The 27,532-nt window shown below is 39.4% G+C and overlaps 1 protein-coding gene across 5 annotated transcripts in view; it reads right to left on the reverse strand.

The window, feature by feature from the left end:
* The window catches only part of ATE1 (arginyltransferase 1), an 86,582-nt gene that overhangs the window by 24,460 nt on the left and 34,590 nt on the right, over nt 1-27,532 (reverse strand). For all 5 annotated transcript variants that reach the window (XM_088132354.1, XM_088132357.1, XM_088132356.1 and 2 more), the window contains 2 exons: nt 22,348-22,529; nt 13,669-13,768 (listed from right to left, as the gene is read on the reverse strand). In XM_088132354.1, the coding sequence (XP_087988480.1) occupies nt 13,669-13,768; nt 22,348-22,529 (282 nt within the window). The remainder of the gene's footprint in view (nt 1-13,668; nt 13,769-22,347; nt 22,530-27,532) is intronic.

Consider the following 27,532-nt stretch of genomic DNA (forward strand, 5'->3'; position numbering starts at 1 on the left):
TTGTGGTGGCAGCAGCTGGGATGAGGACACCAAGGACGGAGAGAAGAGGATGTGGGCAATGGGAGCGAGTGTGGCAGCAGGCAGTGCTTGGACCCAGGGGGTCGACGGAGGCTATAACAGCTGCGTCAGTGGCGGAGGGAGAGTGCTGGTGGTGGCTGCCGTGGCTGCACCGTTGAAGCTGAGAACGACACCCAGGCTTGAGGGGAGTGATGCTGGAGCCAAGAGTTGGTCCAGCTGGGCCGGGAATAACACTGCTGGTTTCGGCAGTAGTAGCACCAGCGATGATGGTGGGACAGCGGTGACGAGGGCGAGGCTGAGGAAGATCCAACGGTAACGGTGGAGCAGTGGCCAGAGCCTAAGGGCCCACAGTACTTGAAGCCCACAGAGACATTGGGACCTTGGGGGTTGTGGGTTCTAGCCCCTATGTGACAAGGGGCTTCCCCTACCCCTAGAGAAGAGGCTGGGGGGACTCAAGTGGTTGTGGGGTGTGTGGGTGGATTGTGTGTGCTTGTGAGATGAATGTGCTACTCTCTGCCCTGGTGGGAAATGGGGAGAGGGTAGGAGTGAATGTGGCCAGTGAGAGAAGTCTCCGGCCAGTGAGAGAAGTCGTGGAGAGTGAGTATTTGAGAAGGGGGAATTGGGGTGATTGAGCCCCTGTTGGCACTGAGAGCAGTTAGCTGAAGTGCCAGAGAGGCTGGTTTCCCCACCCCCCTTTTTCCCCCTCTTCCCTGTATGGTGCATGGTATGGCGGGCCCCTTAAATCTGAGGCCAGGAGGGCGGGGGGAGGAAAATCTTGGGTGGTTCAGGGTGGGTATTTAGGTGGTGATGGGCATGGGGCGGTATGACGGGAGCCAGAGGGCAGGCCATTTCAGGGGAAGACAACCCCGATGCGTTGTACCGGTGGCGTGTTCTGGCCCTCGGGGCTGAAGCCCAGACCCTGGTCAGCAGGCCTACAGAGGCCCAGGCTTTCGGCTGCTGAATGCCAGGTTGGTCAATAACAAGCCCCCCCCCCCTTATTTACAATCTTATTGGGGAGAAGCAGGCTGACCTGACATGCATTACTGAGACCTGGCTGGCACCAGAATGGGGGGTAGCCCTTTTGGAATTGTGTCCAGCCAGGTTTAGGGTTTGGCACCAGCTGAGACCCCAGGGCAGGGGAGGGGGTGTGGCAGTTGTCATCAGGAAATCTCTGCTGGCCTTCAGGGGCTCTGCTCCACAAATTATTGGATGTGAGATCCTGTTCCTGAGGTTGGGCACACGGGATCAATTGGGAGTGTTGCTACTGTACCAGTCTCCCTGCTGCATAGCATCCTCCCTGACTGAACTGCTGGAGGCCATCTCGGGGTTGGCAGTGGAGTTCCCCAGACTTATGGTCTTGAGGGACTTTAATCTTCTGTCCCTGGGGTTGGCCTCAGAGGAGGCCCGGGAGTTCATGGCTACCATGGTAGCCATGGGCCTATCCCAGGTCATCTGTGGCCTGACTCAGGACAGTGGTCACACTCCAGACATGGTTTTCTTGTTGGAGCAGTAGCAGCGTGATCTGGTGGGGGATTTTAAATTATCCCCTCTGTCATGGTCAGACCACTCCCTGGTGGCTGTGAGATTCTCCTATGCTGCCCCCCTCTGCAGGGAGGCAGGACCTATTTGAACCGTCCGGCCCCGGCAATTGATGGACCTGCATGGGTTCCAAAGGGAGCTGGGGGTTGTTCCTGAGGCCTTGCTGCACAGTCCAGCAGAGGCCCGGGCTGTACCCTGGAATAAGGAGGTAGCTGGAGCCTTGGACAGGATCGCGCCTCTGCAGCCTCCCTTGGCCCATCGCCCCCGGTACTCCCCATGGTTTATGGTGGAGAAGGGAGCTGAAAAGGGCTAAGAGACGTCTAGAGCGCCACTGGCGGAAAACTAAAGAGGAGGCCGACCGAACATGGGTTAGAGCCGCTATTAAGGCCTACCTAGTAGTGGTAAGGGCAGTGAAACACCAGTATTTCTCCACTCTTATTGCATCCTCAGAGTGTCACCCAGCAGCCCTGTTTAGGGTCACTCGGTCCTCCTTGGTAGGGAGGGCTCGGAGGACTATTTACAGGGCTGTGCAGAGGAATTTGCTGAACATCTGACAGATAAAATCACTCAGATCCGTTCTCAGTTGGAGGCCAAGTGTGGGGTGGGTCCAGTAGAGTTGCCCAGGGAACGTTCTTACCCAGTTATCTGGGAATGGTTTGATCCTGTTGGCCCTGAGGAAGTGGACAGGGTCCTCAGAGCTGTTAGTGCAGCTACCTGTATTTTAGATCCTTGTCCCTCCTGGTTGGTTAAAGCCATCAAGGAGCTGACCTTAGGGTGGATACTGGCAGTGGTTAATTCATCCTTGCAGGACGGGGTGTTCCGAAAGCCTTTCAAGGAGGCTTTGGTCTGCCCCCTCAAGAAACCATCTCTAGATCCCACCCTTCTGGACAATTTTCGTCCAGTCTCCCACCTTCCTTTTCTAGGAAAGGTGGCGGAAAAGGTGGTTGTGCAGCAGCTTCAGAGGATCCTGGAGGAAACGGATTATCTGGACCCCTATCAGTCAGGGTTCAGGCCCAGTTGTGGGACAGAAACAGCACTGGTCGCACTTTTTGATGATCTCTGATGAGAGCAGGATGGGGGTAGTGCATCCATCCTTGCTCTTCTTGACCTCTCGGAGGCTTTCAATACCATCGACCATGGTATCTTTTTGGGTCGCTGCAGGAATTGGGGCTGGGTAGCACAGTGTTGTGCTGGTTTAGCTCCTTTCTCCAAGGCTGAACCCAATCGATGTTGATAGGGAACAAGAGGTCCAACCCACGGCCCCTACTCTGTGGGCTGCCTCAGGGTTCGGTGCTTTCGCCACTCCTATTTAACATCTACATGAAACCGTTGGGTGAGATCATCTGGCACCATGGGATGATGGTGGGTAGGCTGATGATACCCAATTATACTTCTCCATCCCGGGTGATCTAAGTGATGCTGTGACTACCCTCTTGTGGTGCCTGGAGGCTGTAGGGGCCTGGATAAGGGACAACAGGCTTCAACTGAACCCTGGTAAGACGGAGTGGCTGTGGGTACGGGGAGCCTCAAGATCTAGGAGTTTATCATCTTTGGTTCTTGATTGGGTCACACTACCCCAGACAGACTCAGTGCATAATCTGGGGGTCCTCCTGGACTCATGACTCTTGTTCATAGAGCAGGTGGCTGTCGCGGCTAGGAGGGCCTTTGCACAACTTTGTGTTGTGAGGCAGTTACGCCCCTTCCTCGATCAGGAGGCCCTCTGCATGGTCACTCATGCCCTGGTCACCTCCTGGTTAGATTACTGTAACATGCTCTACATGGGGCTGCCCTTGAAGAGTATACAGAAGTTACAGCTGGTGCAGAATATGGCGATGTGGACAGTTCTGAATGCCCCTAGGAGGGCACATATAACACTGCTGTTATGCGAGCTGCATTGGTTGCCAGTTTGCTTCTGGGTCCAATTCAAGGTATTGGTCATCACCTTTAAAGCCCTTTATGGCACAGGACCAGGTTATCTGAGGAGCTGTCTCGCCCTGGTTACTTCAGCACTCCCCACTTGGTCCAGCAAAAGGGGCATGTTGCAGACCCCACCAGTCAAGGAATTTCTACTGGTGGGATCTAGGCAGAGATCTGCCCTCTGGAACAATCTGCCTCCCGAGCTGCTCAGAGTCACCTGCTGGGGGGAGATGGGCAGCATACAAATGTAATAATAAATAAATAAACTCCCATAAATTCTTGATAAGAATAAAACAAAGAACAAAATCCATAGCCAGGCAGTGCAGTTATTACAACCACAATTCATATGAACATTTTAGTTCTTTAATCCAAGTTCTGACCATTATCCTATACAGGCTGATTGGAAATAATTGACTAGAGTTACTTATGGTTCTCCTTTACTAACTGGGAACAAAAACTGAATGGGAAAGTCTAGGAGTTATAGGTTCATTCAATTCAGAACACACCTTTCAGCTACAAATCTGCTGTGGTATGACATGGAAAGGAATCCTGAACTATTGCTACATGAGCTTGTTTTCAGCTATCAAGACAATTCTCACTTTTTAGACAAGAATTTTCATTAATACTCCAAAGTTTTCTAATGTGAGAATTTATCAACATTGTTCAGGAACTTCACTGGGGAAGAATAATAAACAACACATCATATGATCATAAAGCATTACTGAATGAATTACAAGGCCCTGAAAAGGGTCAGAGCTCTCAGAAGACTCTAACATTTCATCCTATGCTAAAACAATGTAATAAAAAGATTATGTAATTAGCCTTTCACGACCAATAAATACTATTTAGTCTACAGCAGCTTTTGTACCTTGGCTCCAGACTGCTGATGACAGAAATACAATGTTTTATGGATTCTCTACTGAGGTAAGATCTCTGAATGTTTATTTAAAGCTGAAATAATAATATCACTGATTTCATGTATAGACACAATTCTAAAAAGCCAAATAGCAGAAATATGCATAATGAAATTTTTTAAAAAAATTAATCAACATTTTTCTAAAAATTTTGCATGTTTATTGCCTTTAACTGCTTTCGTTTGTCTATGGTTATCATCACTGCAAAACTGATCTAGTGACTCTGAAAGTGGAACTTTTAAAAACATTGGAGTACAATACATTTTATAGCAAAAAAAAATAAGCCACTCCTCCAAAAAAGTCTATGCATTTACAAAAATATTTACATGAAAGATAATATAAAATAATATAAAATACTATATTGATAATATAACATAGATAATTTAAAATACATATATACACACACATAATATGTTATTCGGGAAAGAGAAAAAAATCATAATTTTTTCTCAATTTAAAAAAATCAAAGATATATATTTTTCATAAAGATGTATAATTCAGTGTCAGCTTCAATTTCACTGTATGTTATCAGACCCAGAAAATATTTTTAAAAGTTTTATTTAAGAAACTTATATAAAGAAGCTTTCATTCATCTTTCTTGCCCAACTGCAAGTAGAAGCAGACATAAATACGCAAACTAGTACCAAGAATGAATCATGAATTTGGATTTAGGTTTTTAACCTTAGAGTCTTATTGGTAATGTGAAAGACTGAAACAAAAAGTGCCATAAATTTACAAAGAATGAATTGCATCATTGAGCCCTTCTGACGATAAATAATTGCATGTGAAGTAATAATAAGCCACTTGAAAGTTACAAATAACCCCTTTTTCAGAATTTCTCCTTACATTTATAAATTCTGTATGCTACACAATTTTCATATTATTTAAGATAATAAAATTAAAGTGTATTATATAACACTGACTTTTTTAAATATGAGTGATGAGAACCAAATTGTTGTTTTGAAAACTATAAAAGGGAAATGTGAATACAACAAGCTTTTTAGAATTTATAACACTACTCAAACTGTTAAGAACAAATTCTCTGTTTTACTTTGCCAGAATCGATATTCTTGGCTTACTATACATTCTCATTCCTTAACTACAGCTTTCCTCAAGATAAACTTCATACTTTTATCTTAAATTAAGATTACATTTTAGTAAATCAAAATGACAGTATCTTTTTCTTATTAAACACTTCGGCATATGGCCCAATTTAAATTGCCAAAACCAATTAAGTACAAAATACAGCAAAACAGCTGCCATTATCCTATTCTCCTATGTTGCTATGATTTCACTGAAATTCTCAGAGAAACAATAGGAAAACTGCTTATATTTATGACAAATTATTTTAATTTAAAAATTCAAATGTTGTAATGTTTGAAATTTAATATGTGAGGACTAGAAAGTATCAGAATTATCTTTCTTCCCATTTTCTATGTTATTTCAAAAAATTGTAATTTTTTTCATCTAATCTAAATGTTTAAACCCATGAACTGTTAGAATGTATTCTAAAGGATAATGCCTTCCTTTATATTTGGTATAGTCTGGCCAATATTAATGATGCATCAACGATAAGCAAATAACAAAACAGATCTCAGCTATCTGACTAGTGAGCTGCAAGGTTGGAGAACATGCTGAGACTGTATTCTACTTTAGGATGTCCCACAAATTCAAAACTAAATCTACAGGCTTCCTGTTAGTAAAACTCCACTTTTGCAAAAAAAAAAAAAAAAAAAAATCTAACACCATTTTCTCTGCAAAGAAAGGGCTGTGGGTTTTAGGTAGGACCAACTGTATTTTCATTATGGAACATTTTCCATCATGCACAATGATACAATAAGCACTCAATGCCAGGAAATTACTGATCCCAGTATTACTTCATAAAAGTAGGAGAAATATTTAGTTGAATAGATTTATAATGAAGTGCATTGCAGCTTTAATAAAAGCTTACTGTATACTAACTCCAAGATCATGGAACTAGAGAAATATTTATAGATATCTGAGAGCATGAAGAATTCATTCAGTTCTCAGCAAAAAACAGGACTGTATTTTTTGTTTTTTTGCATTTTCTTGTAAAATAGATTCTGAGATATAATGGGAGATGGATTCACACAGAATTGGTGTTCCAAAAAAGCTAAATCATATTACACAGTCTATATGACAAGTTTCCAGAAATCATCTCTCTTCATGTTTTAGTAATGTATATCATACCAATCATAAGCCATTATAGTAGGTCTTCAGTATTTTGACCAATTCGCAACTAATTTCTTTGTATTTTGCTATGATTAGCAAATGCATAGCTTAGTAAGGCATGAATTAGTCATGATAAAAGTCTCCCTAGTGTCTCATTCTAGAACAGTTTGTTTCTATCTTGTTATGTGAATCTGGAATTAATCTTTCTGGCAGCTCTATCTGACAGCAGTAGTCAAATTCCCCATAACAAGTCAGAGGCTGTTAACCTCCTTTGCTTTTCTCTCAATTGACCTGAAATTCAAACTTTTAAATAAACATTAAAAAAAAAATAAAAGGACAATTTATTATTTCTATGGTTTATGTTCTCTTATTAAGAAAATATTACACATTTGAAATAAGAGGTGTTTGTTAAATTATTTTAATGACAAAACTTGTATAAGAATGTGTCCAAACTGACCTAAACATATATTATCTGCAAAAAAATAGAAGCAGCATTTACATTCCTGAAGTTAATCAGAAGTGCACATTGACATGTTTCTATGGAAGACAAATACTTCTGTCTTCTTTATAGCCATCCCAAGATTGTGCAGATTCTACTCATAAATGTTAGAAAACTGAAGTTTTCATCCCATACTCCCAGGTCAACTAAACAAACCATCTTAAACCATCGTGACCTAATACTTTGTCTTATATTACGCAAAGCTGCCAAGAATTTGGTTCAGACATCCACAGACGAGAAATATTCATCATACAAGCACTCCCAATTAACTTTATCTTTCAGCTTAAGTGATACAGTGGTACCTCGGTTCACGAACTTAATTCGTTCTGCGACTGTGGTCGCGACCCAAATTGGTCGCAACCCAAATCAAATTTTCCCATAAGGTTCAATGTAAATACGGTTAATCCGTTCTGACCCCTCCGAATTTGGTCGCCAGCCGATTTTGGTTGCAACCCGAATCAAATTTTCCCATAAAGTTCAGTGTAATTACGGTTAATCCGTTCTGAACCATATGTTTGTTTGTTTTTAAACCACAAAAATACAGTACAAAGAGAGAGAACGCTAACCTTGCTTGAGGCGACTTCTGGCATGGAAGACAGGAAGGCGGGTGTGGAGGCGGTTATTGCTTGGAGGGAGAGTCCCCCTCCCTACAGGAAGCCACGACCACGTGTCACGGCAGGGAAAATGGCCACGGATCCTGTTCGTCACCCGATCCGGCGTTCGCGAACGGAAGCAAAATTTTGCGAACGGAGCTGTTCGTGACCCGAATTGGTCGTGAACAGAAGCGTTCGTGACCCAAGGTACCATTGTATTTCCTTCAGGATATGCACATATAAAACATGTATAATAGTATGCCCACAGATTTTTCATGCAAGCAAGATCAGATTTCATGATCTTTGCTCCTGCAGATATACATATTGCATGTGTATATCCCAGGGGCATTATACCAGAAACAATTGTGAGAGATAGGTTGGTCTAAAAGATAATGAAAGATCCAAAGTGACCCACTGGGGTTCCATGACCAAAAGTGGACATGAATCCAGGTCTCTCTAGTCCTAGCCCAATACCCTATCTATTATATTCTGTCCCCTCAACCCCATACACACTTACAAATACGATTATGGAAACTTATGTGGAGCACATAGAGAGCTCACTACAACAACCCAGAGGATATCTCATGTTTCAGGACAGGTGTAGTCAACCTAACCTCTTTTGAAGTTTTAGAATGCAAATCTCATAATCTATGACTACTGGCACACTTCTGAATTTTCTGGGAATTGTATGCCACAGTATCTGTAGAGCACAAGGTTTCCTGCCCTCATTTTTTAAATCTGCATGCTACTTTTCAAAATCAAGCTTTCACAGGACAGCTTACAATAGATCAAAATCAAAGGTATTTTTTTTAAAAAATTCAAATACACACACATACACACAAAACAATTAAGATAAGCAGCTGAATAAGTTAATGTAATCTATACAGCACATGCATTTAAATATGTATTTACTTGTTTATTTACGGCCTAAAAGGATACAGCAATCTTGCCTCATACTGAAAAGACAATGTCTTTTACATTCCTCCCAGCATACCTCACTAGGAGGGCATTCCAGAATCTGGAGGCTAACAGTGCAAAGGTCCACTCTTGGGATCCCACGTACACCTATAATGGAATAGTGCATACAGAAAACCCTCTGAAGCTTTTCTTAGGGCATTGGTTGGTCTGGTTAGGAGTCTACCAGGCTGTAAGGTAGATTGGGAAGCCAAAAAAAGATTCCAGAAGGCAGCAACCACTTCTAAGTGTTGCCAAGAAAACAATATGAATGTGTCCATGAAGTCACCAGGAGTCAACCTCAACTTGTAGAAGACTTTATCTTAGGGGAAGGAACATATAGGAAGAGACTACTGTGTTAGGATATCAGGTATTATATATTATATATACCTGAATCAAACAAGTCTTGCATGACCTTAATGGTAACATTTGATTTGTTTAACAAAGCAAACATTTTATTTTTTCAGATTAATAAACCCAGAAATTGTGCTAACTGTTCCACTTTATTATATTACATACAGTACTGCAATTTGTAACCCTTGCTCATTATCCATCAGTTATATTTTTATGTGGATAAAGAAAATAGTTGTATGATGTTCTCTTATGAGAACTTCTGTAGGAACTAATTTAAATACACTCAACTGGTTGGTGATGTTTCTACATCTGGATCTAATGGTCCTCATGAAGGTAGACCATAGCTTTGTTACATTCATCTTCTAGCTGAATAACCCATTTTCACATCTTGTAAGATGCTTGATTGCTCAGACTTTGTCATTCAGAACATTTTCTGGGTTGTTCATTCTGTGTGATTATAGTGGCTAAGCTTCTATTATGCACTGAGTAGATTTTGTTTAGCCATTGTGTTATGAGAGATGTTTGGGGGTTTAATTAAAAATATTTCCATATTATAGCACGAAATTTTATTAGGCATGGTTACAAAACAGTGGATTTTTCTAGATGTGATGTCCAGTTGCTATCTCTTATGGCCATATGGTAAAGGATACCATTATTATCCTCAAGGATTCAACAACAACGAGGCTTACATAAAATGTAATGTTTCCAATGTTGTAATTCTCCAATACAGGGCAGTACTATCATGCTAGAAGCTCTGTCACATACAGATAGTCCTCAGTTAATAACAGTAATTGGGACCAGAATTTCTGTTGCTAAGTGATGCAAGCATTAAGTGTGACATCATGTAACCACATCACTTAGCGACAGCAATCCCAGCAGTCCCTGTTGCCATTGTTAACTGAATCCCACCAGGTATTAGGCGAGGATCCACTCTGATCCAAGCCATTCCCAGCTTGGTCCCTCCCAGCCCTAAGCCTCGGTAAGGTAAGGGACTGCCTACTCTGCCTCCTTTTGAACTCCCCCCACCCGCCTATCTCCCCATCTCCGTACTTTTGGGCACCCTGCATAGTGGCACTCCTTGGTGGCGGTGGCAGTGGGGTTGAAGTAGAGGCCTGGGGTTTTCAGCAGTCTCAGCCAGCTGCTACTGCCCGAGCCTCTACTTCAGTCCCAGCACCACTGGTGCTGCCACTGCTGCCAAGGAGTACTGCCTCAAGCTCTGCGCCATGGCCACCCACTCCAGCACCACAGAGCAAACCCCAACTGCTCCCACCACCCTGCGCTCTGCCAACCCTGCTGTGTCCAGCTGACCTTTGCCATCTTCTTCCTCCCGCTGTTGACAAGGTGTGCCCAGCCTGGCCCTATGTGAAGCAGCTGCTGGCTGTGCCAGGCCTTCTTCCCGAGGCTGCACATGCTTCTCTCCAAATTGCATGCAACCTTCTCACAATGCTTTGGAAGGCTTCTGAGGCCTTCTGAAACCTCACGAGAAGGTCAAGCCCACCTTTCTCCAAATTGTGCGTGGCTTTCAGGTGCTGCCTCAGAAGCCTTCCAAAGCATTGTGAGAAGGCCATGCGTGATTTGGAGAATGGCATGTGTGGCCTCATTAAGGGTCAGGCAAAATTTTTACTGCACTGGATAAGGCAGGGACATGACTGAATATGTAAAATCCTATGATGTTTGCCAGACATTGGGGAACAGTAAGGGCAAGGTGAAGGGTCCTTTACAGTTGCTATAGTCAGATAAATCATAATTGTTAAACTAAAAATCCATGCCACAAATATTACAAAATATAGACTTTACTGTATGACCCAAACTATTTCCTGTTCGTAGCAATGACTTTTGGCAGACCACAGGGCCACACTCACTTTTCCCATGCCCAAATTTTCAGTTAGTGGAACACTGGGACATTGCTCCTTTGCTGTAATTAACGTTATATGACAGATAATTCTTAACTCTATAAGGTTTGTGTGGCATGACACAATAGTTGTATATGTGAGTGTTCTTGCCCACCCAATTGTGTGATTCCAGAAGGATTCCAAAACAATTATTGTAGCCTTTCATTAAAAAAAATGCTTGTCCAGTCCAGTTACAGGTCATCACTGCCACAGGACTCTGGCTCTGCTAATAAGTTTCAATGCATGAGCCAAACAGTTGATTTTCATCTTAAATCAGCTAAAATATAAAATACAATTACGCTGACCCAATAATCCATCAGGAACATACAAAGTGAAAGCTGCATTGTGTGAGGGCTTGCAAGAGATTTGCAATCTTTTCAATGTTACAATGGCAGGCTCACAAGAGATTGTAGTAAACAACATCCTGTAGGGATTCTGTTCTGCTGTGGTTTTCCATTTCTGCTTAGGCAGCAAAGCCAATTTACTGAAAAAGGTTAACTAAATTCCACACTCATGGAACTGTGAAAAAGCCAGAGCTCAAGAGATTAAAACTGCTAAAATTACTACAGTATGTACAATCTTTCAAGCTGCTGAATCTCCCAAAACCCAGTCACAGAAATTGGTTCTCAAACACAATAAAAAAATACACTCTGCTTATGACAACAGCCCATCTGAAGCATTTAACGTAATAATTAATCACAGATGAACTGGCCTTTTATTTCTTCTTTAACCTTTTGGAATCCATTCTCTCCATCTGATATCAAGCTATACCATGAGAATAATCTGGGTTTACCTGTTAAACTAATTACATTTCCTATGGTCTTTATGCAACTCTAAATTAAGCTCCCATTAAAACACCCTATTTTAAGTAAGATCTTTTTTTCTTGAGAATGCTGAAATACATTTTCAGCAACTATTAATTCTACTGTGTTCACATAAGCTATATAATTTGTTCTAAAAATGCAAACCTGCTGGAAAACTTTTCAAGAAGCCAAACAACTGGCTAAACAAAAGCAATGCTGGGGCTGAAACTGAAATGTATTTGTATGAAAATGTACATGCCAATAAATCCTGGGAAATACTATGACTGTAAAAATCCATAATCTGGTAGGTGCTATGCTAGATTATCATTATCTACAGACCTAATTTTAAGTGCTTAAAGTGGCTTTTAAAACTGTAAAAGAATTGGATCCAGGTTATAGATATGCACCCATGCTGATAACACAGGAAACCATTTATAAAAATCCTATTTGTAAAAACAAATAACACACATTGTAGTAGCCCCCTGCATGTGTAAGTGCAGTTATATCTGTGGCTGCCCCATCATTACACCTTCAAGTAATCTCTAAAGATTCACCAATTTACCTTGGCCTATAATTGAAATTAGAACTATAGTAGGGCTTTGGTATACATGTTCCTATTTGATTTATTTATCAATCTTCCACTTATACATTGCTTTATTTTTATTTTATTTTATTGCTTGTGTGGCTGTTTTGTTGAATGCCACTATAAGAGGTTTTTTTAATCTCCAAAAGACACTTTATAACTACTCTAAATAAATAAACAAAAATATAAGTTACTGTGGGCTGTTATCTGCCTGCTTCTCTATTACAGTGCTTTGGATTATTTCTATTCATACGAAATATTTATATTCCCAAAATTTGTTCCTAGGAAAGCCAAGGAAGTATTCATGTTTCATAAAATACTTTCAACAAATTAGATTATATTAAGAAAATAAAACTCAGAGGAAAAAAAAAGGACTAAAGAAAAGTCCCTATTCCTGAATTAGGTTGAGAACTGGCATGGTATGTCATAAATATGTTTAAAAAAACTTGAGGAAAAGTATTTATGAACATGTGAATTAAGGAACAGAGTAGGCAATGTGGGGCTAGATACACAAATAGTTTAATCTACTAAAAGTATCTTCTTACAGAGTAGGGAATCCAACAGAAATCCTTTGGACTTAACTAATGAGCTACATATTTCAATTCCTTACCAACATTTTATTGGTTTAAATACTTTCTGTAGACCCATGGAAATCAAAACTAGGAAGATTGCATTCCAACTAACAATATTTGCCAAAAACTGGATCAGCAGATCTTCACAACAATTACAGAAAAATATATTGTAGATGGAAAGTACAGGTAACCACTAAAAATGCATTTTGTCAGGGCAATATTCTGTCTTGCTCAGCAGATGGTAGCACATTTTTAAACAGCACTGCATTTTAGCAATTGAAGAAAAGCTCAGTTAAGACTGAAAGGATTTTTTTTTTTGAGCCAAACCAAAGAGCTCTCAAAGGACATTAACACTGGGATTTGCGAAAGGAAATAGAGTCTACATTAATACAAGAGTGGAACCATCATCCTTACTTCATTCAATATTCAAATGTTACTTAAAAAAACATGGCCATGTTAAATTAGGCTGAAGACCTATCAAATCCAGGATCCAAATAATTACTTTAGATATGCTCAAGTTGTAGATATATCTAGTAGTGTTCCTGATTTCTTTTTCTTTTTCCTTTGAACAGGATATCTTTACCTATTACCACAATCTGCTTTGAAAGTCTCCTCATTTTCAAAAAGAATCTGATAGGTGGCATGGGACAACTATTTGGGAAAGATAAGCCCTTATTCTTCAGTTACTGAATACCAGTCAACTTATAGACAACAGAGTAGAGAGCGGTTCTCCCTTTTTGATCAAGCAAGGCAGGAAAGTCTGAGAATATACACATATGTCATAATCGTATTGAAAAATCAAATATCAAACTGAATTCTAATAATGTTTTATCTTACCTTATATCGCATTTTAGGGCATGAATGAATATAAAACCCCATGTAATAATAGCTTAGATCAGAGGCCTTTTCATGAAGTTGCCTGGTAAAAGCAATTTCCCTGTAAAACAAAAATAAACCAAAATGGATAAAAATGTAATACCAGATAAATTGTGTTCACAGATACAAATAGATCAATAATGAGCATACATATAATAAAGTAAAATGACCTAAAATTTAGTTTATGTTAAGAACTTATTACATTTAAGTGAGGAATGAGAATAATAAATGCAGAGACAGTTCTACATAAAAGCCCCAAATCTTTTACTTAAAAAAACCAATTCTGCATTTTGTCCTGGCAAGATGCTGATCTGAAACTCAAATGTTAAATGAATGGGAAACTTTTACAAGCTTAAAAAATAATAAAATAATAATAAGAGTTACTTTTATTCATACAACTGTGGGTGTCTAATCCAGTCCTTGTATTCAGGGAGATTTAAATAGTGTATGCAGACTTGAGTTGATTTTAAAGGGAGAACTTTATAGTGAATTATAGCAATTTATCCAAATATCTACATATAAGCAGCAAATACTATTCTATTAACTGAGCGTTCATCCCATTTATTTGAAGGAAAAATGCAGTATTTCCTTTTTCTTATTCAGCCTTTGAGGCAATGAGAGCTGCCATTCTATAATTTTGCCAATTACATAGTCATTTGCAGAGGTGCTTTTATACCGCTTAGAAGGAAGAAAGATGCACAATTGCCAAATTCTGTTCTCTTTGTACTAGAATGCCCATTTAGCTTTCCAGCCCAACCTTTACCTAAATTGTTCAAACCAATCATAAGGACTGTTAAGAATCTGCAAATCCTCATACAGGCATTATAAAGAAATAGACAACTAAAGAGACTATGAAAGTAAGTTGATATTAGTGGAATCTCCTAAGGGAAAAAAGAATCAGCTGGCAAGATGTTAAACTTTTTACAGGGGTGTTATAAATATCACTGAATGTCAGATTGCAGGTTCACCCACATCCCCAGGAGTAAAATACAGCTCTTTATCACATACAGGCTTAGATTACCCAGCCTCACCTCCTGCTGGAGAGAGAAAAGGTTTGGTCTTTCTAAAACAAAAGGTAAAAAGCCTGGAACCTTCAAGAAGCTGGAGAAGTCCACAAACCCTGAAGGAAAAGGTCATTTGTTTCAGAAAGTCTAACATGCATAGCCAGGAATTTGTGCTAGGTTTTTTATTTCTGTTTTCAACATTATGCCAAGTCTTATTTAATTCTCTATATACTGTACATTAAGGAGTTGAGTATATCATTTCAGCTTCATCCACATTACAGGCAATGTGAAAGAAGATACAACTTTTTCTTAGAATCTTGTGTTCTGTAACATTATGAACTCTCTTCTATAATATTCTGGGTATACAGCTATACATTTGTAGCAGATCAGCCCTCTATCTTCTGTTCTTCTCTTGTCTCCACTATAATTTCTGAACTGCTATATACTGTGATCTGTTAAGCTCTGTAATTTATTTTCATTTCCACTGAATATTTGCATGTTTATAATCAAAGTTCTAAGGGGTGGGGGTAATTAAGTTTTTTTTAATAAGTTTGATGCTATATAGTCAGAAGGTAGCACATTAAAAAGCCAAAATAAAATGTTGAAATAATTTCAATCTCCTAAAAGGCAGCAGCAGGTGTGAGAACCTTTTTTTTTTTTTTTACACATTAGGATTAGGGGTGGACATCAGGTGAGGCCTCCTGAAAGATAAATGGTAGCAGCAGGAACTACCAGACTACAATCCCAAGGCAGAAGGCAGGATCAGTATGTAAGGTCCCAGAGGGCTGCTTGGAAAGGAGAGTGGGACCTCCTCCAACCTTTCATCCTGAGGGCCTTAGCAGTTCTTCACAGGGTTTTCAGACAAAAGTTTAGAAAGCTGCAGAGAACTAAAAAGGCAAAAGGAATAGCATTTCCCTTTCACAGATATGTCTTATTGGACAAAAAGAATGGGAAAAAGTGGAATTTCTCATATTGATTCCAAGTGACCACTTAAAACAGAAGACAGCTCTTTAATGCTTTCTGTTGTAGATTATTGTTCTTCACGTTTAAAAGTAAGGGAAATTTAAATACAGGTTTGGATAAATTCAGTCCAAGTCTCAAACTGAAATTCACAGCAAGGAATGAGTATGTGGACATATATTCTGAACAATCCATTAGGTACCAATACTGAATGTTACATACCAAAGTCACATAATAGCTTTTAACCATGCAGTCTCAGTTATTCTACTATTTATTGCTGATTATTCAAATGTAAGAAATCAATAGCTCCACTGATTGTATCATATCAGCACAACCATTCACTATAGATGATAATTATTTTTTATTGCTAGCAACACTCAGAAATGGGAACGAACCCAAAAAATAAGGCACTGTCATTCTAATTCCCCTTAGAAATATTCAAACACTGTGAAAAGTAAAGCAGTTGGGTCATTTCCTTGATAAAAAAAAATCTGACTGATGAATTCTAAACAATGTCACAGTTCTTTTGGCGAGTCAATCAAACGGTTGTGTAAAATAACATTAATTACTGATTCCCAAAGACAAATTATTTCTAATTCATTTCTCACTGGCCACAAAATAATGAACAAAGAGTAGTGTGCATTTTAGAGTGTCACAGAGCTAGTTAATCAGAGCAGTTTGCTATTTCTTTTGCCTTGTTTGCCTGAATTGAAAAAGAACCCTTAAATCCAAACTACTATTATAAATCAGACTATGTTTTCAAGCTAATTAGTACCAAGGGCAGGAGAAGCAAGCCACATGAAGTCACAGTAAACAGTAATGGCCTGGAGTGGAACATAATGAAAGTCAGCTTGATCAAACAAAAGGTCTATTAAATACAACATCCTGCAAAGGCATGGAGATAATAGCTTTTTCCTAGTGTTACCATATACAGATTGGGTTAGAAGAGTTTTACTCCTAATTACAAGACTTCAAACTCTGTTATAACATTTTGAAGAGGTTCTGTTGTTCTTCACTGGTGAAACATCCTTGATGTAGTCACTGAGCACAGCAATACAAGGAAGACTACTAATTGCATGTCCAACATTGCATGTAGATGTGGGAATAGGTTGAGAAGTTTTGGTAGACCTAACCATACTCTCTGAGTTTGATAGTTACATCAAAGGAAAAAACAGTAACAATGAAAATCTGTGAAGTGGTTGTGCAGTAGGTAAAATAACTACCCTTGAATCGAATACGTTCAGATATAAGCTTTCATGTATTCCTGCAAATGGAAATTATGTCATTTTGGTTTCCAAAAACACTGATCAGAAAATAAATGGTTAATTTAGCCCATATCATCTTCTATACACTGTCTATAGAAAAGGAAACTACACAAAGGCCATTCTCAGAGGCACATGAGGCTTTAAATCTAAGTATATAATTTAATATTTAATAAAGATTTGATTTAATTGAATTTAGTTTAATAAAGGAAGTAAGATCTGAATTGATTGTTCACCTGATTACTGTTCAAATTAGTCAAGAATCTGCTTATCAATCTTTGACAGACCCTATTAACTTTTAAAAGTTTAGTGACATTTTCATATAGTACTTTAAATGCTCAGCAAACAAAAATAATGCCACCATGTAGAATTAAGGCTCCTTCAAACCTCATGGACTAAAGCTGGTAACAGCTTGTATGTATCCAATTCCTTCACTGCTTCCTAAGAGTTTGCTAGTCCTAGCAACTTTAATTAGTTTGTGCATCTGTAGCAATTCTACATCAGAATTACTAATCTTCAAGTGAATTCACATTTATATCTTATGCATTAACAAGCTGATTTCTTAAATAAGTTACTCATAAAAACATACTGAGCTTACCTAAACTTTATAGTTTATTATATTAAACACAGAGAAAGAGAGAGATCAGATACTTCAAAACACTGCTTATCAACAAATAATACATTGTAATACAGTATTGTGCTTAACATTTATTTTATTTGTTGGATTCCTAAGTCCACCTAAGCATTACCTGACATGTCACAATTTGTTGTACTAATGATTAACCTGTGGTGTTATCTGTATGGATGAACAAGAAAGTCTGATTTCTTTTTAAATGAGAAACTTAGAGAATCAGAAGAGCATTTCTCGAGATAGAATCTGCAACCCTGCAGAACACTGCAGGAACATCTGTGGAAGGGGGCTGGTAAAAAAAGTTAAGATGATGGCCACAACTATGCAAATCAAAGTCCTAGTTCTTTTGTATATGTGTCGACATCACACACCTACAGAAAAGGGATTGTGCAGTCATGAACACCAACTTAACTTTTTCAAACCATTCCACCACCCCGCTTCCACACAGATATACTTGGAATTGTGTTAGTCTCTGCAGTGTAGCCAGTAGTAAAGGGCTGTGGGATTTGTAGCTCAAAATATCTGAAGGGCAACAAACTGCTTGCAACTTCAATAAAGCCTTGGAGTTGTCCCTCCTCCCTCACTGAAGGAACATCTTATTATCTCATATAGTCAGTCTCATATTTATCTGAACCTAATACTACTCTGAACCTATTCTTTGTGGAAATCGATCAGGGACTTAAATAAATGCTGCATTCAAATACATAATGTCTCACCTGGAAGCAGAAGCAGTGAGACATGCATGCAAAATGTTTGCTAGATTCTTCATATTACGCCATTTTTGAATAATTATGAAAGTGCACAAGAAACCTAGAATGCATTATTATAACAGCCCAGCGATTCCATTTTTCACTAGGCTATATTGTCTCAAATGTATACAAATACAAATACAATACAAAATACTTTAATGACCAAGTATAAAATATATACAAGGAATTTGTCTTTGGTGACGAACAGCAAGATCAACAGTGCATTTGGATAGCAACAGAAAAATAATAACAACACTACACAGTAAAATAACTTTTTCAAAGGGAGAAGCCACTGTCCAGCACATATTGAGTTGTGTAGTGTTTAACAGAGCAATGGCACAAGGGAAAAAACTATTCCGATGTCTAGATGTTTTAACAAATGGAGCTCTATAGCGCCGTCCCGAAGGAAGAAGTTGGAACAGGTTATATCCAGGATGAGAAGAGTCTGCAGATATCCTCTCTGCCCTCCTTTTGACCCTCACAGTATACAGTTCTTCTATAGAAGGCAGGCGGGTTGCAATTATCCTTTCTGCAGACTTAACTATCTGTTGGAGTCTGAGTCTGTCCTGTTTGGTTGCAGAATCAAACCAGACAGTTATAGAGGAACAGATAACAGACTCAATGATTCCCCTGTAAAACTGTACCAAGAGCTCCTGGGATAATTTAAACTTCCTAAGTTGCCGCAGGAAGAACATCTTTTGCTGTGCCTTTTTAATGATGGCTGTAACGTTAAGTGTCCATTTCAGGTCTTGGGAAAGTATAGAACCCAGGAACTTGAAGGACTCTACCACTGATACTGGGCTGTCGAGTATGGTAAGGGGAGGAGTATTAGAAGGATTCTTCCTAAAGTCCACAATCATCTCCATGGTTTTAAGTGTATTCAATTCCAAGTTGTTATGACCGCACCACAAGACCAGTTGTTGAACCTCCTGTCTATATGCTGACTCATTTCCATTTCGAATTAGACCAATGACAGTTGTATCATCTGCATATTTCAAGATTTTAACAGAAGAGTCTTTTGAAATGCACTCATTGGTATAAAGGGAGAAAAGCAGCGGGGAAAGCACACATCCCTGAGGGGCACCAGTACTGATTAACCGGGTACTGGATGTAGTTTTGCCTAACCTCACGTGTTGTTTCCTACCTGTTAGAAAACTGATTATCCACCTACAGGTACGGTCAGGCACAGTAAGCTGGATCAGTTTGTTGTAAAGAATTTCTGATATAATAGTATGAAATGCTGAGCTGAAGTCCACAAAAAGAACTTGTGCGTAAGACTCCGGAGATTCAAGGTGTTGCAGAATATAGTTCAAGGCCATATTAACAGCATCATCCACTGACCTGTTTCCACGATAAGCAAACTGCAGTGGGTCTAACAGGGGATCCATGATGGCTTTCAAGTGAGCCAACACTAACCTCTCAAAGGTCTTCATGACCACAGATGTCAGTGCAACAGGTCTGTAGCCATTCAGCTCACTAATGGAGGATTTCTTAGGAACTGGGATGATTGTAGAGCTCTTAAAACAAGAAGGGACATAACCCGTCTCCAGCGATTTATTAAAAATATACGTGAAAACGGGGGCCAGTTGTTCCACACAAGCTTTTAGACATGAGGTGGTCACACCGTCTGGACCTGGAGCTTTTCCAATCTTTTGCTTTTGAAACAGACCTTGCACTTCTTTTTCTAGGATCACCAGAGGTAAGGGACCCGGGGGATTGGGGACAGGTGTAGAGAAGTTTAATGCTGATGATGTATCTGAGATACATTTGGCAGCAGCAGATAACAATTGTTCATTCTCAAACCTGCAATAAAACCTGTTGAGATATATGTATGTTTTTGGTGGGCACACATATGCCCTCACAAAAGCTAATGTATGATGTCACAGCATCAGTGTACTCATCCAGATCTGCAGAGGCAGCTTCAAAAACATTCCAGTCTGTGCACTCTAAGCAGGCCTGTAGATATAATATATCTTATAATAGGAGAATGGCACTTTGATATATCCTCTTCTTTAGGAAAAACTACTGACTCAAACACAGCTTGAATATACCAAACTCATGTTGTGAAGAAAGTCTTTGCTTTTGCTTTGCATTTTTGCTTTGGCATGGAGCAATCTTCCAACATATAGGTAGTCCTCGACCTACGATCATTTGTTCAGTGACTGTTCAAAGTTACAATGGTGCTAAACGAAAGATGGTTATGACCGGTCCTCAGAGTTCTGGCCGTCCCAGCACCCATGCAGTCACATGATTGTGATCTGGGTGCTTGGTCATACTTACAACCAGTTCCAGCGCCCTGCGATCATGAGATTGCTATTTGCAACTTTCCCTGCGGGCTTCCCCAGAAACTCAATGGGGAAGTCAGCAGGGAAAATTGTAAGTCACTGGGGTTAAGTCCCACCTGTGTCCCCTCCCCCAAACCCTCTGCACTTGTGCCATGCCAGCCACTCACGCACCCCTCACACCCTCCCCAACCAACACTACATCCTTGCATCCTTTCCCTGACCCTACCTTGCACCCTCACGCCCACTCCCCAACCCACATCTCTTGCGCACCCCCTCACATCCTCCTTGTCCCATGCCATACCTCTCGCGACCTCCTCACACCCTCCCCGATCTGTGCCTCTCATGTACCCTCTCATACACTCTCCCCAAACAGTGCTGCACCTCTCGCACACCCCCATACATCCTCCCCAACCCTCCCCCAACTCTTGTGCATCCCCTTGCTCCCTCCCCCACCCAGCATCAGCCACTTACCTGGGACTTGCAACTTCCTGTTGGCTTCCCCACTGACTTTGGTTGTGGGAAACCAGCAGGAAGTTGCCTTGTCTAACGATTGTGAGATTCAGTTAGTGACGGCAACTGGATTTGCCGTTGCTAAGTGATGCAGCTGCACTTTACGACTGCTTCGCTTAGCAACAGAAATTCCAGTCCAAATTGCCATCATAAGCTGAGGACTACCTGTATTGCTTCTCAAATGTTATAACAACATACTTATTCTGTTTGTTTTGTATATAAATGGTGTCATATTTCAAAATAAACATTTAATTTATCAACGTTTATTAAAAACAACACTTCAGTTTCAATTTAGAACATATTTAATAAATGCTTTAATATAGGTAGACATCGTTTAGCAACTGCCTTGGCAGTGACCATGCACAGCTATGACAGTGATGAAAAAGTAACTTTGCAACCAATGCCTGCATTTACAACCTTCACAGCATCTCTCTTCTCAGTGACATTTTTGCCATTACAGTCAGTTAGTGTGCACTGTCCTGTGCCTGACCCATTTTTTTCTCCCTCCTCCCTCGCGGAAAGATTGCCTAAACAAGTGATCTCTTCCTGAGCTGCTTTTCTCCACAGCACAGCACATCTCTAAAATGAGCCAACTGCAAGTTAACAAGCTCAGCTCTGTGACCTTAATTAGCCAGGTGGCAGCTGCTACCTGTAACTAACAAGATTTTAATCAGTTTCACACCTTTGGCTTTTGTTTGCCCCCTAAGCTGCTCAGGGCTCAGAGCCGGGAGCCCGCTAGGCAAACAGCCAGTGCCAGTGCATTCCTTTTGATATGTATTCCCCACTGTGTGCCTGCTTACTCTCTTATAATCCCTTCCTCTCCAATGAATGTAAATGCAAACATTAATTCTCTTCTTGCTAATTATCCCAGCACTGAGTTGAGCATTCCAAAGGCCAGGGGAGTGGGGAAAAAGGACTATAAGATTTGCCCTTTTACCCAGTTTCCTTGTGAGTCAGGTTCCAGAAACCTTCCCTGCTGTTTGGACTCACCCAACTGTTTGTATTCTTCTGACACCGTAAAGCAAATGAAAGCTGAAGTAAAATTGTAAACATAGTCATAGTCACATGATTTTCCACTTAGTGACTGCATCACTTAGAGACCAAGTTGTTGGTCCCAATTGTGGTCACTAAACAAGGACTACCTGTATTAGAAATGTCTTTAATATAAGGATTAGACCTGAATACTTTTAAGTACAAAAATATGGCAAGGCTCTTGTACATTTAAAAATATCTCCTTACCTTAATGCAGAGTAGACACCCAAAGACAGAGAAGAAAAATCAGGATCATAGTAGAGATACACAGACGATACACACTTTGGAAGGATGTCAATTACACCCACAGCAATTATCTTGCCCTCTAACCAATATTGCTGGTGGAAAGAACCGTAGCCACAGTCTGGACCATTCGGTAAATGTTCTGCCTAGGAAGTAAAGATCAGGATAGAAGAATCATTTTTATTCAGTTTGACTTTTTAAATTAGTGTTAGCAAGAAGGAGAAAAAAAGATTTATCACACAACAAAACAATGATACTAAAAAGGCAAATACTTTGGAAAATACAACATTATTGAGAAAAAGGCTCCTAATCAATGAACAATAAACATAGTGAGTTCTTACAAATTAAGCAAAATGATAGAAATATGAAATAGTGAGATGGAGGCAGTATCCAACGTTACGCAAGTGGATTTACATTCACATGACAGGATTTTCTCAAGCTGTCCTAGCTCTCCTTTTCCGTACATCTGCTCTGGAGGGCTTTCAACTGTCCAGAAAAGATTTGAAGGGGAAATGGGGCCTGTGAAAGGAGAATGTGTTCTACCAGAGGTGACTATTCTCATGGCAAGTAACAACTGGATGCAACATTAAGTATTTTTAAGCAATTCCTATGGAAATAATTATACAGAAGATCACAATATATTCAGTAAGTTCATCAGCATGAACTCATTAATAACATTTTACTTTCTGTCCTGTCAATTTCTTCATAGCCAAGGGGTTAGCATCTTTTATGTATAGTGCTGAGGGATTCATATTTTGAAGTCCCATTTCTACACTAAATGGTGCATGGATTTTTTTTCCTTCTTCCCTTTGCATTCTGATTTCCTTATATGTCTTGTGTTTTAAATTTGCAGGGTTAGAGGAAGGATTATTCTTTATTTGCTGATACTGCATAAACCATCCTAGGAACCTTCTCTGACGACAATGAAAAGTGGAGTAGAAATGTTTAAATAAATGCTATTAAGTTGTTATGAGGATTATATGGGAATTGATTACCCATATATTTTTTGGGAACAAATAAGTAAAAAATGAGTACTCTTCACAAATTAATATGTTTGTTTAAAATATGGGAAACTAACTACAGCAGGGTTCCTCAACCTCAGCAACTTTAAGATGGGTGGACTTCAACTCCCAGAATTCCCCAGCCAGCATGGGGAGTCCACCCAAGTCCACCCATCTTAAAGTTGCTGAGGTTGAGGAACCCTGAACTACAGGATGCATGACAAAACTATGGTATCATAAGACCATGTGGACTCTCTTACTGTCTTGGGGAGTACAGCCCATAAATGAAACAAGATATGCAAGCAGCATAAGTATAAATATAAAATAAATAGAAATAGAAATAGAAACTACCCAAGAATTAAAGTCTCTTAAAAGCGAGTGCATTGTATAGTGGCTCCCCATTGTAATCTGGGGGGAAAAAACCCTTTCTCTTCACTAATCAAGTAACTTTTTCTTCATCAAATCAACATTTAGCACTTAGCAAAAATGTCCGAAAGGATGAAAAAAAATTATTCATTTTATGGTTGCACAAAGCAAAAACATTTGTACTCCAAATTTATTAAACAATGTCACATTCCTGCTATTGGTAAATTCAATATATACAGGACCTTTGAGGCTCCATAAGCAAGCTAACATTTAGATTAGAACTGTTTGTACGCTACCATCAAGTTGCATGGGGCAAGTAAAAAAGCAAGTCACTTCTCCAAGGATATTGTAATCTAAATTAAACAAAAAACCAAAGGATAACCTTGTCAATTGAAACGCTACCTTGCTTTCATCTTAACAAGGTATGGTATATTTCTTGAGAAATATAATGAAGCAACTGATACTTAATTCACTGCTTTATAATTATCAGAAAAGCCCCGTTCATGTTTTTTTTTTAAATGACAAGAATTCTGAACAATATAAACATTTTTTCTTCTAAATAGAATTTATCTTAAACTTGAATTGTCTTCAGATCAATTGTTCCAATATAACTTATGTGTACCATATTTTAAGCTGCTTCTCACTCACTAAATCTGAGAATGTTTTCAACTAGCTACAATAGAATTATTAAAAGTAGATTTAATCAAATATTTTGATATAGTAACTACTCCAAAAAATTAGTTTGAACTTGTTAACATATGTCAAAAAGTTAATGACATGGCCAAATGTCCTTTTCATTTATATTGTTCAGGACACAATTGTTTTTTAACTAATTAAACCATTGTTAAAAGGTATTACCATTAATCATAATTTCCCCAGGTTCCAATTAAAAGTTAAAAATAGGTGGAACTGATGTGAAACTAAACCAGTCCATTCTTCAACACAAATCAAACCTTGGAATACTATACCTCTGTGAATATTTATGTGACTATCCCATACAAATCTTGCTTATTGATACTGAGCCCACACAATAAACATGGCAAAACTGAGCAAGCTGCAACAAGGCTTAGTGCAATACGTGAATCAATTTCTGTCTTTTACTTTGCTACTTCTCCTGTTTAGTTTAAAACTTTTAACATTCGAGGCAATCACCTGCAGTTAGCAATGTGCATCTCTCAAATGTACTGAGGTTGGATCTGATGGCTTAAATGGACTTGATGATTCTAACACTATGAGTCCAATTTACATAACAATTATGCTTATGTAAACTGTTTTGAGTGTACAGTGATTGGGCCAATGTTGCAAAGTCAATAAGCTCATTTGATTTAATTAACCCAGACAAGTATGCTCAAGCAATTTGAATTTTGCTAGCTTCAAGCTGTCACCAAATAGTGATTAGCAGCTATTCAGGAACAGTACCTCAGGGGATATATGGGTTCACTTGTTGTACCTACTGGTTCTTCCTTAAAGAAGCATCCCAGGAAAATATGTGTTTTTGCTAAGGAGGCAGATGCAATCCCAGGAAAATGTGTTTACACAATAATATTTCAGTTTATTTAGCCAATTGAACCAGTTGAAGTAAAGAGATGCCTACACTAAACCATCAGACCACTCCTGGGAACTCACCCTCACCCCTCTCATGTTACACAGTTCTGGAGTATCTGGATGTGGCTCTTCTCCAGGTAAAATGTTTCACCTAGAGAGATAGTTATGAGAACCACCTGTTCTCATATAAGGAGATGCCCCTTTACCTGGAATCTGGATGTGGCACAACAGGACAATCTCCTTCCATACGAGCATACTTTTAAATAGTGTTCAGTCTTCCTCTTTTAACCAGGGTTACCAGGTCTAAGGGGAATTGGAATATATGGTGCTAACTACTGCACCCAATACTAGAGTAGTCAAGAAAAATGCTGCTTTTTTAAGAGGCAACACAGTAAGGATTGGAGAGTACAATTTAGCTGTAACAAGTTCCATGAGGTTGAGATCTGCACCAAAGGTAGCCCTCAGAAATCTGTAAGCAGTTTGAGGAAACAGAGATAAGAGTTGCAGAATTGGAACAGATAAAAAACACCCACCACTGAGCCAGCAGCACATAAAATAAATAAATGATCCCTCGCATGACTAAATGGAGCCTGACAACTTTACTAGTTCCTTAGGGAGTTTTAGGCACAGACACATGAGATCCTTTTCTCCTAGTTCTTGCTTCTTGCAGACACAACCAAGACACAATGAGAATAAAGAAAGTCAAGTTCCTTTCCCTTTGAATTCCATTCCTCTATCACTCATTGCAGATAGTCACTGCCTTTAGAGAGCCCTTAAGAATCATCAGCAGGCCAGCAAGCAATTCCAACTTAAAAAACAAAACAAAAACACTTAGGTACTATTCCACCCTAAATTAATAATTTTCTTACTTCATTAAATCAGGCAATATCTTTATCATTGCATATCTGATTAACTAAAGTTGCTAGGGGACAGCTAGGCCACTGAGTCCAATACTTAGCAAAGTAGTCCAGATTAAGGCATCTCCAACTAATGGGTGGTCAGAATTTGCTTGAATGCATCCAACTGTTGAGCAGCTCACCACTTTTCCTTGGGAACTGGTTCCACTGTCAAACTGCTTTTAGCATTAGAAAGTTTTCCCTAACGTTCATCCGAGATCTGGCTTTCTACATCCCTTAAGACCTGAGAAAATTGTTTGTTTCAGAATCTGGAGCAACCATTCAGGTCAGCCATGGTTTGGCAGAAACCAAAACTTGGAACACTCTGGTTGTTATAGGTTTCAGGTAAAATAAAATCTGGACAGGAGACATAGAGCCAGACTGGCATGTGTTGCCAGTGCAGCATATTCCAGCAGTTTACCCACCTCCAATCTTCCAGGCACCTTTCCCCCGCTTTCCTCAGCCACTGCCAACTGATTCAAACACAGAATATCCAACAGACCCCAAATCTTCCCAGCCTCTTTCCTCCCTACCCTCAGCCATTGACACAGGGCATATCCTACCAGTCCATTGTCCCCAATTCTCCCAGCACCTTCCTTTCTTCCACTAATCTTAGAAGGCTTCTGCCTTTCTTTGATATTTTCATTATCGTCCTTTGGTCTCCCATAAGTCTGTTTACATCTGGATCAGAGCAGCTGAAACTCTAGCCTGTCTTAACTAAAATCTTGCGAACCTTCCTGTGGAAGAAATTCCAAAGAGCTTACTCCCAAGGCTGTAATAGATAGCATTGGGCCACTTAATACATTTTTAAGAAGATAATGTGTGTTTGTTTAAAACTTTTTTTTGCCCAGCCTTTCAACTTAAAATTGGAGAGTGGGGCAGAAAAATACCCTTCAGTTAATTATACTTTGAACTTTTCCTATCCCATTTTATATCAAAGTTGACTGTAAATTTTTTTTACACAAGGAATGATGGTTTGATGAGCATGCTGAAATTCAAAAGGATTTTATCTAAGTTGGTTAGTAGATGCCCAAATCATGTGGCTTAACTTGTTCCTTTAATTCTGAATTATGCCATAATAGTTGGACTTTCAAATTTGGAAAAATGCCTGTCAGTTTGTGTTATATGTTGACCAAAGACAGAGAGAGATAACTATTCTAAGATTTGTAAAGGCTGTGTTTTGTGATATATTGCTATCCTTGTACTATGCTGAAGAGTAGTTTGTCTTCTGAAACAACAATTTACCTCTAATTCTGTTGGGCTAGACACAGTATCAAATTCTTCTATAACTGCAAAGTGGATTTCTTCAAGAATTTGGAGATTTGTGTCTACGACCCAATA

This window comes from Python bivittatus, unplaced genomic scaffold, assembly GCF_059951505.1.
Source record: "Python bivittatus isolate LINGU-HERP-01145 unplaced genomic scaffold, Pbiv_v1 ctg000980_np1212, whole genome shotgun sequence".
NCBI lineage: Eukaryota > Metazoa > Chordata > Lepidosauria > Squamata > Pythonidae > Python > Python bivittatus.